Genomic DNA, 18855 nt, shown 5'->3' with positions numbered 1-18855 from the left:
GAAGGCAATTCTACACAGGCTTCACATTCAGAGGCCTCGTGTTTCTCTCCTGGCATGTTTTTAGGAAGCAGCTTCTGATACAACTGACCTATTTCTCAGCTATGTCTTTGGATCGCATCTGGGATGTGTCAGCACTGCCAGAGGCACTTCAGCAAAGTCCAAAAGGAGGAGATAAATTGCCCTTGGAGAGAAGGAAGAACTATCTGCACCACATGTAATACACACGTTAATATGTATTATGTATGGCTATGTTATATATATTATGCGCAGCTAATGTTTTCCACTTCTCTCTCTTTAATAATGAAAACGTCTCTAACACAGCTCTGCTCTAGTCTCCTTACCCCCTCGCCCTTATGTTTGACAGCATCTGCAATAAGCAGCAGTCAGCCTTTTTTCCCCTGGCTGGGGGATGCAGCAGCCAACGCGATACTCAGCATGTCTGCGATGTTTAACTGTCCTCTCTTCATGCTCTTTTCTAACCCTCCCCAGACGCAACCAAGCCAGTGGGGGAGGGAAACCCTCACCGTCAAACTCAGAAAGCACTTAGTGAAAACAAATAAGGTTGCTAAGGAACCATAAAGATTAACTCCAACTCACAAATCCAGGAAAGAAGTTCATATGCTCTTTTCAAACACACAACACTCATTGCTCTCACTGTTGTCTGTCACATTATACTAGCACAGAGTTAAGGTTGTGATTATATGTGCCCAGGACTGATTCCCAAAAAATGTGGGAATACCAAGAACTTAGCACATCACACCACTCAATGGTGGTTGCACCACCACTTAGCATGTTGCACCACTCAACAGTATCTGCCTCTCTTCCTACTTTTAAAAATTACAACACACATAAAAAGAGCCAGGTAAACTTACAGTGCAGGTGGACTGTAAATTCCGTGTATATAGCCAGTTATCTACAACAACAGCAGCCTAGTCAGCAGCAACAGTGAAGATGCCAGCAGCACAGCTGGACGACATCAGCACACAAAACAAGGGCTCACAGAAGGCACAAATCAAACCCTCCCTGCCATTGCCATCCTGCCAGCTAGAGACAGCACAGGCTTGGCTGATTTACAACTCCACCTCCCTTTTACCACACAGGTACAGCCTCAGGAGCCATGCTTCGCCCACAGGGATTTTCTTGAAACCAAATTTATTGCTATGCTCAACCCATAAATTAAGCACCTCCAGCGCATTGGGAGGTAAGAAGATGAAAGCCAAAGGAAAGAGGTGAACATGCCAGTTACTCCTTGCCCGTGCCACACAGCCCCTGGGGCCATGTTTATGTGTTTCAGAGCCTGGTGAACTCTAGAAGCAAGGAGCAATTGAGGCAAGGCAAGTCCCTTTCATCAGCTGCCACATGTTCTGTTCCCCATGCGCACAGGTAAATTTCAGCACCTGACAGATTTCCTCACAATTTAAGACTCTGGGAAATAAGAACATGCCACCAGAAAGGTTATACTTAGCCCTCCTATCTCCATTCACCTTGAGTAAAATCAGATACTCAGAATGCAGCAATTGCCTGCCATGCAGAGGTGCAGGTGTACGTGTCGTACATCAGACATCATATTAGCCACCAGCCTTGTGGCTTAATCAGTGCTTCACACCAAGGCTGAAACTTCCCTGAAAGAAATGAGGTGAACTCAGTTGCTAATTTGGCTTCATCTTATCTCGTCATACAGAGATCAGAGTGGTGGTTCTCTGCCATGAAAAATAAAGAGAGCATTTCCACTTCCCACTCAGAGTTTGCACCAAAATGGCACCACTTTGAGTAGTACAAAGTATTTATCAGAAATGGACCAAATTTAATCCTTGCTAACAACATACCTTGAAAGTGATTAGTATGAAGCAGTATAGCCTAAAAATCCCCACACTATATCCAGGAGAACTTCTCCTTGCCTCGCATATCTAATGCATTTTGTCCACCATGTGGCTGTATTTCACCAGTACAAAAGCTAAGAATAAAAGGGTACGTCAGCAGGTGTAGTAGCCCTCACCTGTCCAAGCTTCCTCGTCATACAACGAGCAAACCAGCAGCAGCATTGAAGAAAACCAATTCCAGCTTCTCTCTGAAGGCTACTACTGAGTCACTCTCTCACGTTTTACATTAAGAGGTAACAGGACATCAAACGGTCTACATTACTGCTACGAAATTCAGTTTTTAAACACCAAATTAAGCACCAAAGTTAGCTTCCAAATTAGGAAAATACAACTTAGACTTTTAAAACTACAGGCATGATGTCTTTTACGAACTGAACAGTATTTTACTATTAGTTTTATGACTATAAGTTCATAAAAGACAGCATGCCTATTAGTCAAACATGGTTTTCAGTCAAAACTGTAGCAATTTGTACTTCAGAAAGATATGGTGGGAAATACAAACCTGAAGTAGCTTATGGAATTATCAGTTTCACAAACACATGGTTATAGATCAGAGAAAAGGATTAGAGAGATACATACAATTTATTTTGTGTAATGATAGCAAAAAAAAAAAATTAGGTAACACATTGAAGATAAATGTTTGTGCCCTCAAAAAGATCTAAAACTTTTAAAGCCCCCTTTTTTTTTTTTTACACTACAAGTTTTATCAAACCAGCACAGCAAGAATATCATGTGTGGCATTTGCACAGCCACAGTTACAGCTTACCTCTCACATAAGGAGAGCAAAGCTGCCTAATAGCTTCCATCCAGGATGCAGAAGACCAGTGAAAATAACAAACTGTCCATTTCTAATGTGACACTTCAACTGATTACACTGAGAAAACTAACCAAAAAAAGATACAAAGTATTAAAAATGTAACTAGGATGAGCAAGCTGGCTGCGTTCATGATCACGTGCACACTTTCATCACAATTATGCCAAAGCACAGATCAACAGCTTCCAAAAAGACAAGCAGGATTAAAAAAACAAGGTTTTTCAACATGTTCCAAAACATAGAACACCACACCAAATTCTCACTAAGCTCTTAAAACTCTCATCCCCTTTACCCAAGTCTTTAGCTGAGTCTTCATTAACTCACGAGCACAAACACAGGAGGAAAGCAGGGCAAGAAGAAAGGACTTGCACCTTGCATGGTTGTTTCACATACTTCCATTCTGGGCGCAAATCAAGCATCAAAGATTGAAATTCAAACTGTAAAGGTTTAATTTATGCCTAAAGCAAACATCAGGTACTTTGCTACCATGGTGATGAACACAGTAAAAACATCTTATCGCTCCTGATTCTGCAAGTGTAAGGTAGGGACTGGTGCAGCGGTTAAAAACACAGGCTGGCACCAGATCCATACTGGCAGTTCACACTTTGGAAAATGATTTATAGTTTACTGAGTACTGCAGCTGTGCAAAACCTGAAATACATAAACAATAAATGAACAGAGAAGTTGTGTTGTGTATATTATGCATATACACTGCTATGGTCCTGCGCACAATTTATAAGATGAGTTCACTGATCAAGGGCTCCCAACATAAGAGCCATAAAACTGTTAGGGAAATGAGTCACCTGCTTGACTAGCATATGTTTGCTAACACCAAGAGAATAAATACTCAGCGTCAGAAAAGCAAGCAAGTTGTATCACATTTTTTATTTTAAATAACCAAGTTCCATGTTAAAGCTCAATACCCCCATGTTCCCTTTAAAGTAACAAATCATTAAAAAGCTTTATTTTTTACAAAACTAAAGCCAACATGTTGCAGCTGAATCTTTTATGTCTTACAAATTTATATTACAATATATATACTAGATTTGAAGGTTCAAAGAGTTTGCAAAGCTGTTACAGACTATCAAGCTGATTTTGATTTTTTGGGACTAACCCCATCATGTTCAGCTGACTTCTCTGCTGGCCTCTTTTTTAACCCTTTCATTTTCCGCGTCTGCAGTTTACCAAGATCTTGCTTCTGCATATGGATTCGACCATAAGTCGTACCAAATACATCATGGGAGATATTCTTTTTCTTCTTAGGCTGTAAGGGAAGAACAACATCAGTATTTCTGAGCAGAGCGTGCCAGGAGCTCCGGTGAGAATCAAGTGCAAGGCCGTGTACATTGTTTGGAGCTTAGAGATTAAGATTTGTTCTGTATGTTTTGTATGCTTCCAGAGGAGAGTGTATATGCCAGCTGATCACCACAGAAGTGCTGTGACCCCACAAATCTCAGCTGGCCTACATAAAAGTAAGCTTTGGTCAAATATGTAATAATGAATACTTCAGCTTTTGCTGCTCTTCACAGATAGATCTGTATGTAATACACTTTCCAAGGTACGTACCTTCAGGGCTTTCGGTTGTTTTAAAGAGAGCTTATAAAGGTCATCTGAAGCTAAATGTGTCCTCCTCATAACCAAATCTAATGAAGGTCCCATCTCTTCCAGTTCAATTCTTGGTATTTTACAGCCAGATTTCTTCAGAAGCACCCTAGAAAGGAAAAAAACAACCAAAATCAGCATTGTCCTCTGTGATAAAGACTATTTCATCTTCCTAAAGGGCAAGTTCAGTCCTGTAGTTTGGAAGACTATTAAAAATAATTGCTACTGCTAACTCTATTGTTGAGAAATATGTCTGTCAATAACAATTTATAATATATTGAGGTGTCCCTGCTCACTGCAGGGGGACTGGACTAGGTGACCTTTAAAGGTCCCTTTCCAACCCAAACCATTCAATGATTCTATGTTAAACCTGTTCCATCACAATTTGAACACACCCAAAGTATAACTTGGCTACTAGAACTTTTCTTTTTTTTTTTTAAATGAGACAAGTATTATCAGTATTACTGTTAAAACTGAGTCCCGGTACCCTGAAAGCCATATCACTCCTCAAATGCGAAGCAGTGCCCTGAGTATTAATAGACATGAAAAACATTTACTATCATTTACAGTAATCTCAGCTCTAACTGAGAAAGTTTTTTGTTTGTTTGTTTTGAAGAACGAGACTGATAGAAGTGATTTTATTATGAGAGAAATAAAAATCACATGGAACACAAGATATGAATGCTCACAGCCTCCCCAAGGCAAGACCATGAACTGTGAGGGGGAACACCAATGCAGCAAGAAAGACTATCTTGTCCTAACATTTCCTGGTTTTCCCTTGTGTATCGTTGGCTGCAGCCTACCACCTGTCATTCTCTGACAAACACCTAAGTGAGGAGAGTCCAAGAAATCAGCCTGAGAACAGACTAAAGTCTATGAAGTCTAAGACAGTAATCTGTATTCAGCAAGTTAACTCCCACCACCTTAGTAATACAACTGTGCGAAAGAGCAATCCTGCTAGCTAGAAGTGGGAGCTCCACAAGAAAGGAAGCAGCAGGTTTAGGGCTTAAGTGTTTTCCTTCCGCTCTACAAGTTGCTCTGTGTTACGCTGGAACACCTCTACCCATTACTTATTTTAAATGCAGCAAACCATTGCTCAAGCGAGGTCAATCATGCAACTATGGGCAAAATTAGGGGAAAAAGTTGTCAAGTGTACCAAAAAGCAAGCAAATAGATAAAACATATACTCACTTATAGCTTCGCATGTAAATTTTCCCATCTACAGCTGTGAAATGCAGAACGTACTCTAAACCAGCCAGACGAATACTGGGCACACTAGGACCTCTGAAGAAATCTGAAAGAATATTTTAAAAGAATAAATGCCAGGTTTCTTGGCTGAAAATAAAACCAACAGATGACTATAACAAATTGCTTTATTTCATAACGGACCCGCATTGCATCATTTATGTGAACTCCTTGCCTATGTAGACATTTCTACTGCATCTAACTAAGGAAGGCTGTACACGGGATGGCTCCAGAAAAGCCAAATCTATATGTTTAATGGGAATCTCATTAAATAGCCGCTACTTAAAACAGCAGCCCTGCCAAAACATGGGAGAGAAACTTAATGCTGCACGTGTTAGCTCCTGCACTTGTGAAACCAAATGTGTGTAGAAATCCTGACAGGAACACAGTGACTTCCCAGAGATTATCTGGGAGCAATATACAGGCTACCTAAAAACAAGTGCATGGAGAAGAGCAAATACGCTTTCAGAGCAGTTACTTAGCTTTATTAAGCTAACTGCGATAATTGCATTGTCTGTTCTTCTAAATATCGAGCTCTAAAGTCAGAAAAATTAAATGTATCTCTGACAAAGAAGTCATTAGTTCAGGTGTCTGTTTAAAGATATCATTCAACAAACTGATACTTAAGATTCTCAATCAGAGCCAGGTTTGGAAGAGTACAAAGAAGGATCAAAACCAGTATGAAACAGATTGGAACTATATCTTGTCTACTCTTACCTACATTTTCTCTCTCTGACTTGGGGAAAAAGTTCAGATATATCGTTTCTTTCAAAACTCCCCCACAACAAAGCACTTCTGTCCTTTAGGTAAAGCAGTATTTGTCATTAGTCATTACAATTAATGTTTTCCCTATTTAATAAGCAACACAACTATAAAAATAAGATACTTGAAACACTTGTTTAGTTTGCGAAGAGAATACTGAAATACAGGTTAAATATAAAATAAACTGCCTCTAGCAAGGTTCTTCTATCAGGCTATGAAAAAAAAATACTGTGCAGAGAGCTTCCAATAAGCACAGCAATTTGTCCAACATATGCAGAGGGTGGAGAAAGAATGTGACCTTGACTGAGGGAACAAGGTGTGCTAACAAACATGACAGGGCAATGCTGAAACATAGGAGAATTGCTAACAGATGCAAAACACATCAGTCTTTTCCGTTCTGTCCCATTTTCAGATCCCTCGGCTAGTTGTCTTTTCCTCCACTACCTTTTCAAGAGTATCAGCATGGAAGTGACATCCAAAACAAAGTCATGCTGGCAGATATCAGCTGGAGTCTAGCCAGGAAATTTCCTTACTCAATTAAATACTCACTCTCCTCCTCTTGTGGGTTGAGCTTCCAGTTAGAGGAAAAGTTGCAAATAAAATATTTTGTTTGCTTCTGGCGTGTATTTTCCTTTTGACTAGTTTGCTGCGGGTACACAAGCTTACATTTACAGTGGTTTTATTGGCAGCACCTCCTTTTCATATTTTCCTGTGCCATCATACATCTTTCTACCCACAGGATGATCTCTTTCAACAAATGCAGGTGGTCAGGAGTTTCTGTTTCCTGGCAATACTGAACAGCTGCAAAAACCTTACACTTCAGTTTACTCAGAGAGTTGAAGTTTTTTTAATGTACTCTTAATTTACAACTCTTGCTTTGGTTGGACTAGAGACTTGCTTTTTGCTTTCTTTCCATTCCTAGTTCTTTCCCCTCTTGTGTTCAACATGTTTCCAAAACTTCTAATTTACTTTTTCCTGCAGAGAGCTTCACAGGATCTTTCCATTTCCAGATCAAATTCCTAAATTATTTTGAAACACGAGCCTATACACTTATTTTTGTACCAATTCATATCCAAAAGCTGGTAACACTGTGTAGCTATGGTTAGCATTAGCAGAGTTCAAACTCTATCCCAGACATTTCCCAGCCACCCCCTTTCTTGGCCAGAAGGAACCCACAAATCTTTGGGACACTCAAAAAAGTCCGTGCGAGGAAGGCCATATGAAGAACAAGCTGACGGTCAATCTAAAATTGTAGAGGTCTCCTGGAAAACAACATTTTAGAAAGTGTATAAGCCAGTCACATAGTGCCTAGCTATTTTTAAGATTAAATGGGTGCACAATAACAGAATTAGGAAGCAGGCATGAAATGTTTTATAAATACAAGCATAAAAAGTTATTTGAATTTCATGAGCTGCATTCCAAGGACTTATATCGTAAATGAATTCCTACATTACCACATCAGTAGGCAATGAAAACCAAAAGAGGAAGAACGGGATGTCTTTGTCTTCCAGGTCTCTAAAGAAAAATGTAGCTGCCATTTATTTCTCCTAAGTAACCTCTTGCACTTCACAATTCAAGCGGACTACAGGGTTTGGTTACCGTGAAGACAATAATTCACCCTTGCCTTTAATTTTACAAAGAAACTGCTGTAAGGTGATATTCCAAATATGCATAAACCCTTTTGATACCACAAAGGTCAGTGAAAGCTTGGTTGCTCACCAGCATCACTGGCATTACACTGCTTTGGCAACCAGAAACTGTTAGCTATCTAATATTCCCTCTGGGATCCCAACAAGATTGCTACAGTAACAAAATATTTGCTGCTGTTGTTACAAAGACATTTTTCTATCTTTCTTAGCAATAGAATAGCAGCTTTAAAGCACTATCTTTGGCCAGAACAGAAAGAATCAGCTCTTCCCTACCAGTTCAGGCCAGCTTTGAAGCAGGTCGAATTATTACCCAAATTATTTTAATCGGTTAGCGATACCTTCGAGCCTTTACACTCCTTAACCTTTTCCTTCGTCTGTTGTTTTGCACCTAGGTATTTCATAGAAATCAGCAGAACATCAGGACCTGGAGTACTTGGAGTACATTCAAGGAGAAAGATTGGGTGTCGATTTGACTATGTTTGAGTGCAGTCATTAAAGGAGAGTTAAAAGTCATATAGGAGAGGAGGAAGGACAGATGAACATAAAAAGAAATAGGACAGGAAAGACTAGTTAGTTATTTGGCAACTATCTAACAATGCACGTCTTCCATTTAAGGTATCAAGCTGTCTGATCATGGGGTGCATGAGCACATCTGGATGCCAATGACCAACATTGTACAGATGCCTGACCAAGACACACTTCAGAAAACAACACCATCTGCTTCTGGCAGTGTAAATATTCATTTAGAGTGACACAAATGTGCAGTATTAAAACTTGCTTATCTTCGTATTCAATATTCACCCACTTTCAAAGGTTTATAAGCACAGTTACTAGTCTTTCATCTACCCCCAAGAACCAGTCAGCTGTACTGAGAGCACGCAAATTTCCTCCTCTCCCACTCCCTTTTAAGTCTAATTCAAGATGAAATATCTTGCTTTAAGGAATTACAAGACTGGGGGGGGGGGGGGGGAAGAAAAAAAAAAAAAATCTAATTTTTAAGGTCTGTTTCTAAAGAGCAATCATTTACATGTTTGCCTAGTAAAAAAGAGCCCAACTAATATTTCTTTTATATGACGGAGATCTTGCAAAGCTGTAAGATTATGAACTGGTACAACCTAAGAACGGAACTGAAAGAACAAGACCGCTCTTATTTGGCCAGTTTCAGTATTTTACCAGAGCTTAAAGGAAAAAAAAAAAACCAACAAACAACCCCTATTTACTAGATCTAGTTTTTCTAAGCAACACACATTTTTTAAGTGTCAAGACATGCAGTACTATATGACTTCCATGTCCCAAAAAGCTGTCCTAAGAAAATTACAATAATTTTTTGTAGTTCCCCAGAAAAAAAAACCACAACATGCTTTATCTTCCAGAGCAACCAACCTTGAGATAGTAAAAAACTTTATGCCAGTTTGTTTACTAAGCTCCAGGCTTGCCTTGAAGTTATGACACAGCTTTTATCTACAGACAATTTTTACTGCACATGTTCCTTCCAATTGCACTTCATGGTAATCAATGGCACTTTTGTTAGAACCGGTCAAATTTCCAACAGAAAATGCTTTTGTTTTAAAAACACAAGTACAATTATACTGATCTGATGTTTTTGTAAGCAAAAATATCCCACTCTGAACTTAATCCACTGATGTCAAATTAGATACTTCAAAAACATTACTTGGTTAGAAAAGTGATGATCCAGTACAATTACAAAGTAAAGACTTTTTGAAAATTGCCAGAATTTTCCCACAATCAAAAGAATGAATTTTAGTGAACACAAAGTTTCAACTTCAGTCTTTTAGCCTAGTTCTCCTCCCACCCACCCCCCTCCCAGTCATGATGATTAGTTAACTTTGATTTCACGTGACATGAGATTTACAAGTGTCTGGTCTGTTTTCTTCCTGTGCTGAACATAAGCAAACATTTAGTGATAAACAACCATTTCCCAATAGATCATATTACTACATATTTATGCAATCCTACTGCTCAAATAATCAAAATACTGACCAATAAGAAGGCTCTTCAGTCTTCTGTATTCCTCACTTACATCAAACATATCACCAGCAAATATCAGCATAGGTTTTGTTCCTTCAGGACATTTACTGTTCTGTGGAATAAGAATTTCAAAATTAGGTGGATAGCCATTCAACATAGAATGAAAAATTGTTGTGACCTGTAAGGAATATGAACAGAAGAGACACTTTTTTTTTTTTTCATTAAACAACATTGTATGCTTATGGAAGGACTTAGTTTTTAAATGAGTGAATTGTATTATTCTTTGTGCTGGATTAAAAAAATAAAAATATACATATATATTCCTAACTACAAAATGTATACGATAACATCTTGCAGTGAAACAAGAGTAAATTTGACTGCAACTACTAACAAGAAAATTAAAATCCAAGGCAAACAACTCTATTGTACTTCTGACACTGGAGAGGACATGAAAAAGGCTAAAAGGACAGTTTACTCAATCATCCAATTCTAATTTCAGCCAAGAAATACAATTACTTGACTGTAATTTCCCTGCTATAAACAGTGTTCTAAAGATACACACTACAGACAATCTGATTTCAAGGGGAAGATTCACCTTCCAATAAACGTAGTTTCTTCACTATCCCTCTAGACTTTCCTGCCAATTTACACACTGTAATGAAAATGGCAACCATAACAATTCTTCATTTCTACACTGTATGAACTGCTTGATAGAAAAGTACACACATATGAAATATGTTTTAGTCTTGCCAAAATGAGCCTAACATAGCTGTAAAAGGTGAAGTTTCTCTGGGTTTAAAAAACCAAGATGTTAGCTCCCTGTCTGAATTAAGTATAGTTCCCTGAAAACTAGCATTTATGTGCTCCTGAAAGCTAAAGAAGGTTTCAGATTAATCTCAGTCAGCAGAGTGACCCTCTTTGGTTATAATTTGAGAAGAAAGATTTCAGCTTTAAAGGCCTATGCCAGTTTATATAGGAACCTCCCATGAGCAGAACCTGACTAGGGAATTTTGTAAATCTAACTAATTAAAAATTAAATTATTAAGAATAAACCAAGTATAAAAAAAGAATTTGCAAATAAAGTTGCAAGCTTGCTCAAAACAACCAAAACCAAATAAAAAGTAGAGCATAAAAATAACATTGTGGGGTAGACAAACTGCGATCCTCATACCACATGAAACACTTGTTTAAACAACTGCTGCACTTACTTCAAAGCACAGAATATCCAATACACACACACAAAAAAATCCACCAGTAGGTGTCACTGAAACACTGAATTAGTGATTCCTTACCTTGACATCTTTTAGCGATACAAACTTCTCAACGCCTAGCTCAATCATGTCTAGGACGTGATAGTCAAACATGCGACCTGTGAAAGTAGGAAAAAAAAAAACACCAAACAAACCTATTTAAATATTCAGTGAAAACTAGACCTTCCATCCAAATAAAAACCCAAGTAAGACATATTACCTATTATCAGGTTGTTAGGTCGCTTCTTGTTATGAGAGCCAAACAGAAACAAAGAACAATCAGATTTCTTGGAAAAAAATTCCTACAATTAAAGAAAAGAAAAAAATTCATGAGTTTCAGTCTGTAATGTTTAAAATACCTGGTGAAGGTATAGGCCACAAACATGTGAGTTTAGGAGCTGCTTAATGAGAAGAGTTTTGAGCACATCCACATCAGCTAAATCGACAGCTAGATTCAAGGTTCGAATAACAATTAATTTCTTTTTTTTTATTTCCCATTGCAGTCTTAAAGACCAAGCCAGGCAATTTTTCCTTGACATTTTATCTGTAACGCCCTTTTTCATAATTCCTTGCCATTTGTTTTTCTGTAAGATATCTTCAACCACTTCTCCTTGCCTGAACAGTAAGTATTTGCAAGTTGGCTGCAGTTGTAATACCTCGTTTTAGTTACCCAGCTAAGCTTTAGGCAGTACATTAGCTTTGCCTAACAGTTTCTGAACAACCAGTCAATTCCCTCAACAGTAAGCCTAGGAACATCTGCAAATCTCTAATATTGTCATACTTGGGCATGAGAATCCTACTACAGAGCAACTTAATGTCAGTTTATTATTTAAGACTAACATGCTACTTAAAATCAAGCTAGTGGTGACTATCACAGAGAAGATGTTTTCTCCAGGTGGAGCAGACAGAGAAACTATGATGGTATTAAGTCCAGAACCAACATTAAAGCAATTCATTCTGAGGATGTCCAACTCCAAAGCCTTTTTATGCACTGCTGCTTCTCAAGGCAGCCCCTCATTCTGTGTACCAGCTGTGGTTCCTAGATATAAAGACGTGCTATTTATCCAGCACTTCCCAGAGTTTCTACACCTGCACTTAGCAGTTGTGAAGCAGAAAAAGCCGCTGGATCTCCTCTCACTCCTGCAACAGCAGCAGCTCAGAGAGGACATTGCAGCTCTGCCCCTCTGGAAAGTCAGGACAGACATCATCAGGAGCAATCCTAGGCTGGACTGATTGCACGTACAAATCGCACAGCTCAGCACTGAGCTCTGACATCAGGCCCGTGAAAAATACTGACTGTAGACAAATCAAGAACAGAAGAACAGCTCTGTTAACCACTACATGTTGCTATATGTAAATTTTCTAACAGCTGTATGACATTTTATTTAAAAGATGCGACAAACTCAAATGCCTCAAATGTCCTACAAGTACTGCAATATCACATATATTGCAAAACTGCCCTTCTAAAGAAAGTCTGTAATCAAGTTTAAGAAAAAAAAAAAAAAAAAAAAAAGTACCTAACTTGACTTAACCTCCATACCTTTCTAGTCTCTGAATATTTGTCGACACTGGTCTCAATGACCTAACCTCATTGTTTTGAGGTTACAAGAATTAAAATTCCCTGTAGGACCCCCTTTTAAAATACCAGACTTATTTTAGCTGTTTTCCCAGAAATTACCAGAAGATTACATCAGTGGTCAGCTGATGATCAGCTAGTTCCTATGTGACTGTGAAACCAAGTTATGCAGATATGGGATTGTAAGAGGTTTCATTTCAGCGAATAACATCACAAATCCTTCCTCGCTGCCTACAGTAAGTTTTCCATTCCACTCAAGATATTTTAGGGATGGCTGTGTTACTGTGCTTCACGCCAAGAACAGAACAGAGGCACACACAACATAACTGCTGTTGGTGTATCCATGCTGCAACCAGAATGATTTTTTTTTTTTTCATTCTTAACACATTAAAAATGCTCAAACTCAACTGTCTAATACAACTTCAGCAAGTCCTATACCACTCGCTATTGGCTGCCTTCAATTTTCAGAAAGGATCCTTAATGATCCTTAGCTACTGCTCTCCTCCTCTGCCTTCTTATTTACAGAGAATTCTTTAGGTATGTTTCCCCTCTATTTTCACAATCCCTTTCAGACAATAAAGTGTATTTTTGCCTAGTGTGTATATGTTGTCATACACAGATTTACTTAATACAATACCCCAAATTCCCAACTTCAGAGCGCATTTTCAGTGATTTATTTTAGTAACTGCCTTGCACATTGGAAAGTTGATCCTTATTTCCTTATGCAAGTCAGTAGTGGCACAGAACAAACATTACCAGATCACGATCACTGTGAAGAAAACAACTTACATGGGGATAGTTCCGTTTTGTCTTTATTGTAAAACCACAACTATACATCATCACCTTTTTTCTCTTGTTTTTGTTGAAGGAAATAGATGTACTGCTTCTATGACAGACATATTTCAGCAGTTAAATTAATGTGTTGATAAAGCGCAAATGTGCGAGATGTAATCTTGGGATTGGGATTAGCCTCACTGTTTTTTTGCCTTCCTGCTCATAAATCATCTTGACCTTAAAGCACTGAATCAACACCAAATCTAGACAGAGGTACTTCACTAAATTGATTTCCAAACACACATCTTCTTACAAAATACCCTCCAGCCCTCTGAAGAGCCACTTTTCCAACCCCATTGCAGGCCAAATGCAATATTTAACTGAAATGTTTTCCATTTTCTGTCAATGTTGGAACAGAATTCTCAGCACCCACCTCACACTTGCACAGCTGACGCATGCATTTGCACATGGTACTCTGCTGGGCTTTTCTTCCTCTATTCAAACACGAGGAAAAGTCACAGAAAGCTATGACCCCTCCGTTTAACTGTTTTAATCTATAAATTCACCACATTGAAAACAAGTTGTTCATAAGCTATGGCACTTTAAAGAATTGACTTTTAAAAACCAAAACTTTAATCTTCCTTTCATATCAAGCACTGTTACTTATAATAGTGTTACAGACTCCTAAATTTGCCTGTCAGTTTAAAGAAACATGCATTTACGGTGAAGACAAAGTCTTTGCAACGTGACAATTCTGTCTTGCAGTCAGAGGAAAAAAAAGCCTACTGACATCATAAATCTAGATATAGCCCTTCTTGCAACTCATCCAAATTCCCTATAAACTTTTTTTCTCACCTAGTTCCTCACAGAGTAATAGAAAATTATCCTCCAATAAAGTTTTCCATTATTTTAAGGCTGTAAAATGTCACAAGAGAAGATGTGGCTTATACATACCAATGATGTCTGATCCTCAAAAGGCCTGGTAATATTTTTCCTGAGAGAAGAAAAAACAAAACAAAACAAAACAAAACAAAACATAACAAAAAAAAAAAAAAAACCCCACAAAAAAAGGAGGGAAAAAAAATTTTTAAAGAATAGGCTCAGACAAGTACTTCTAATTAGTTCTCTGACAACATTCAGGTTCTGCATTCTACCGGAAACTCCAGAAGTAGAGGTCCAGTTTTAGTTTGAACTGTAAGCCACGTTAACACTGCCAGGAGTTCCTTAGTGCCACCATTGCCATTTTAAGTACTTTCCTCCAGGCTTCCCGTCCCCTGGGGCCTGACTTCCAGATCAGCACCACCAGTGACACTTCATAAACAACTGCCTTTGCTTGTTCATCTAACATTACATTTAGCTATTACAATTAATCTCTCTGCACTATATCCATACAGATATTGGGCTCCCATTTTGAGCAAGACGCATCTATCACTATAATCTGTAACTCAAACATATAAGAATTCAGATATAAGAACCCCAGCCTACCCACCTGACACTGAAACTCACCAGCAGTTTACCCAGATCAGAGTCAGAGAAGTTCACTGTTCAAATTTGCTGAATCCTGCTCTATAACATTTGGCACAGAACTGGGCTCAGCACCAACACTGATCATGTGTAGCTTGTTTCCAGTCTACTGAAGTTTGTGACTAATCTCAGTCATCTTCCGCAACCCGTTCCATTGTTAAAGCCCCCATGCTAGACAGCATCTCTAGTCATGCTTTGAAGTTACCAAATGCGGTCTTGTCAGAAGACTCAAAGACGTCAAAGTGAGACCACTTACTTTTTATACAGTACAGCAAAAGGCTTCTTCACAGCATACTGCAAAAGACAAAGTTAAATGTCTGTTATCTCTAACACATTTAAGTACACAGCACTCCTTTTTCTAAAACCCGACAGCTTACATGATCGCATGAAACAGAGTAATTGTGCAAATCAGTCTAGGAAAGAAGCCACTTCAAAAGGTCTGCTCACAATAATACCATTGAAGTTAGTACTACTAATCTTAGTTCAAAATTAATTGCAGAAGGATTTATTTCTAGAAACTAAGAAGTAACAAAGTAACTGAGAAGCAGCTGAAATCAAAGCCATGTAATGGAATCTCTGCTTCTACTGGCATGAGAAAAAAACAGGGAGAGAACAACCACCTATCATTGGCATAAGATGGTAAGAAAATAACAAAGTAAGGAGAGAAAAGAATGCAAGAATAGCTATAATATTTTCAGGTATGGAGTCAGGAGACAGGATCAGTAAGTGTAAGTTCTGGGAGAGGCTGAAAGCTCCATATCAGTACACACGAGCAGTCTGCAGGATTCTGGGATATGACTTCAGCTGTGTGACCCAGTCCAAATCCTGTACCTAATTCTCTTGTTTTCAAAGGGACTTGCAACACTTCACCTTACATACTGGACAACCACAGAAAAAATAATAACGAAGAAAATAAGCTCAAAATTCCTGGCAAAGAGGAAATAGGAAAAAAAATAATCTCCATCGAGAGGTAGGCAATGACACCTTTGGAATACCAGTCAATCTGAATGTTGGCTAACAGAGAGAGTATGAAAATAATCCATCTTGCAGCAGACAATACGCAAACTGTAAGAACAAGAGAAAGGAAGGAACCCTTGATGCAGCGCAAAAGCTTGTGCAATTAAAGGTTGCATACGTATGTCCAACAACTTACAATGTCTTTAAGGACTTCAGTCACTGTTAAATTTGCATTTCCTCCTTTTATAAGCATAGCAGTTTTTGTATTTTCTTTAAGTTTGGGTTCTCTCTTCTCAAGAAATCTTTTTGCTCTCTTAGTTTTAGGCTTGCTGCAACAATAAATTAACAGTTAAAAACTTAATATTAGTAATAACACCTGACACTGCAGAAAACAGTAAAACAAACCAAGAGGTGGAACACATTGTTCAAGTAACATATTTCAGTGACTCAAACTAATCCCAGCAAAATTACAACCGGTGCCAAAAGCCCAGTCTCAGATGAATGTGTTTTACAGCCACTCCTCTTCCTCGCCGTCCCCCCCAAGCTAGCAAATGTGATTTTACAGTCCTGGCCTTTTCTGTTTCTGCTAATTCAGAATTTAAGCTGTACCAGAACTCGCACAGACAGGCCGAAAGCTGTCTTTCACACCAGCTCCCTCCCCAGGCCAGAGTCGCATATGAGAAGAAAACAAAGTTCCTCAAAGACCATCAACGGCATCCAAACGAAAACCTCAAGTACAGCACAGCCGGACTCGCAGTACCGTGTGTAATTTACGAGAAACACACCACCCGTAGGCACAGACCTCACATAAATCAACAACTTTGCTCTCTGCCGGCCTCCCCCCTCGCAATCCTCCCCCTACACCGGGACCCGCTCCCGCTTCCCAGCGCCCGGGGAAGCCGCGCAGCAGCATCCGGCTGCGATCGAGGCGCAGGCCCGGAGCCCTCACGGGCCGAGAGCGGGGGCTGGGGGTGCCGGTCCCCCCCCCCCTCACTCCCCCCGGCCACACTCACACCACCCGGTCCAGCGCCTCCATGGCTGCCAAGCGGCCTCACGCACGCGCGCGGCCGCCGTCAAGCGGCACCATCCGGTACCTCACATCCGCCGCGGGAAGGAGGTGGGGGCGGGCACGGCGGGCGCCAGGAAGCGCTCGGGGGCGGGCAGCGAGCATGCGCGGGGCGGGGTTTCCGCGGGTGGGCATCGCTCTTCCGCAGCGCCGCGCGGTTGTGGGGGGCCTGGGCCCGCCCTTCCCGTTGGGCGGCACGCCGTGCTCCTTTCCCGTGCTCAAACGAGGGGTGCAAATTAATCAGTGCACGAATAACCCTCCAGTGACGCAGCAGCAGCCGACCAACTCGGTCCCAACGTTTTTGCTTACCCCGCTCTCATCCCTGGTGCGTTGGGAACCGCGACACCAGGGCACACCTAAAGCAGGCCGTTTTAAGCCCAAATTATCCCAAAATGTACTTATTGGAAAATAAGGAGAATTTGCTATCAGCAGGACTGGAAGCGGGGAAAAGATGGGTAAAGAGTTGCAAGAATTAGGGCTAATAAGAGTAGAAACAAAAGTGTGTGCATTATAAATAATGTTAAAAAAACATTATTATGAAGGCGTGCGTAGTTTATGATACACATAAAATGTAAAAAAAAAAAAAAAAAAAAAAAAAAAATCAATACTGACTCTGAGCAACCTGATCTAGTCGGGGATGTCCCTGCTCCTTGCAGGGGGGTTGGACGAGATGACCGTTGAAGGTCCCTTCCAACCCTAACCATTCTATGATTCTATGATAACAAAGAAACAGCTTCAGTTATACTACTGAAAGAAAAGGCTGAAAAAGGTCAGAAACCAATTCTGCCAGAACGCTCCTCACGCATAGCACAACAATTACACGCGCAGAGTGACAGATTTAGCCATTGGTTAGCAGAACAGAGGAGAGCTGCTTTGTTTGCACGCTGGCAGAGCATGAGCCCTCCGAAGCACCTCTCTGCTCTCAGCGGAGGATACGACAGCGAGCGCTTCCCGTCCACAGCCCACCCAGCCTCTCTAGCAGGAGGTTCAGCTGTCAGCAAGCACAGCAACACAAACACGCCTCGCTGCAGACAGGAATGTACGTTACACCATCTCACGATATTTCCAAGATCATTATTCCAGTTATAATTATCCTCCGTCTATCAGCACCACACAAATCAAGTTTGATCAATGCTTTTAAACTTCCACGATTGCAGTTAAATCCAGCAATCTCCCTGCAGTCTGCCTGCAACCCAAAGCATAGATGCTGCCATGTGAAAGATCCATACCTGTGCTGGAGGCACAGGGAACATGTTCCCTCTTCTTCCTCCTCACCTTCCCCTCCCTGCCTCCCCTTCCCCCATGACTGAAGTTGCTTCTACACGGAAAAACAGAACAGCGGGATTGATGGTTTCAAACTCTTGCACTGCTTTGATGCTTACCTTCACTGCTTCTGTGCTGGAAACCACACTGGGGGTAAACTCCTCCTCTGATCATTACTAATTAAAGTATTACATAATTATGCTGGAATTAATTAGGCATCCCCATCCTGACAGCATTGTTGCAGTGAGACAGTTTTGAGGGAGGCAGAGAAAGGTAGGAAGGAAGAAAGGTCAGGAAGAAAATGTTCTATGTTTAAAAAAGTGCTGTGCTTTAAAAAAAAAAATCATCACAAATGCACCACATACTCAACTGGTATACGAAATACAATGTGACAGGATAAATGATGCAGCAGTATGTGATATCAACCCACAGACTAGCTAGGGGCCACAATACAGTCACATGGATCAGTCTGGGAACCACTGATGCATGGTTACAGGATCCTAG

General features: G+C 40.0%; 1 protein-coding gene across 3 annotated transcripts; it reads right to left on the bottom strand.

Moving 5' to 3' along the window:
* Positions 1–3560: 3560 nt before the first annotated feature.
* Positions 3561–17160, bottom strand: RPF2 (ribosome production factor 2 homolog). 3 transcript variants are annotated; one of them, XM_086745903.1, is made up of 10 exons: positions 17036–17160; positions 16219–16351; positions 15322–15359; positions 14496–14535; positions 11412–11493; positions 11234–11310; positions 9954–10053; positions 5488–5590; positions 4261–4405; positions 3561–3958 (listed from the first exon to the last, which is right to left on the bottom strand). In XM_086745903.1, exons 1-10 carry the CDS (start codon positions 17056–17058, stop codon positions 3779–3781), a joined length of 921 nt encoding a protein of 306 aa, XP_086602029.1. In that variant the 5' UTR covers positions 17059–17160; the 3' UTR covers positions 3561–3778. The 3 variants fall into 3 exon arrangements, with proteins under 3 accessions (XP_086602029.1, XP_086602030.1, XP_086602031.1); XM_086745904.1 differs by lacking the exon at positions 17036–17160 and adding an exon at positions 16830–17008; XM_086745905.1 differs by lacking the exons at positions 16219–16351; positions 17036–17160 and adding an exon at positions 13557–13653.
* Between the last annotated feature and the right edge of the window lie 1695 nt (positions 17161–18855).

Source organism: Chlamydotis macqueenii, chromosome 3 (genome assembly GCF_036417535.1).
Source record: "Chlamydotis macqueenii isolate bChlMac1 chromosome 3, bChlMac1.mat, whole genome shotgun sequence".
Lineage (NCBI taxonomy): Eukaryota > Metazoa > Chordata > Aves > Otidiformes > Otididae > Chlamydotis > Chlamydotis macqueenii.
This window is presented reverse-complemented; position numbering and strand designations above follow the sequence as displayed.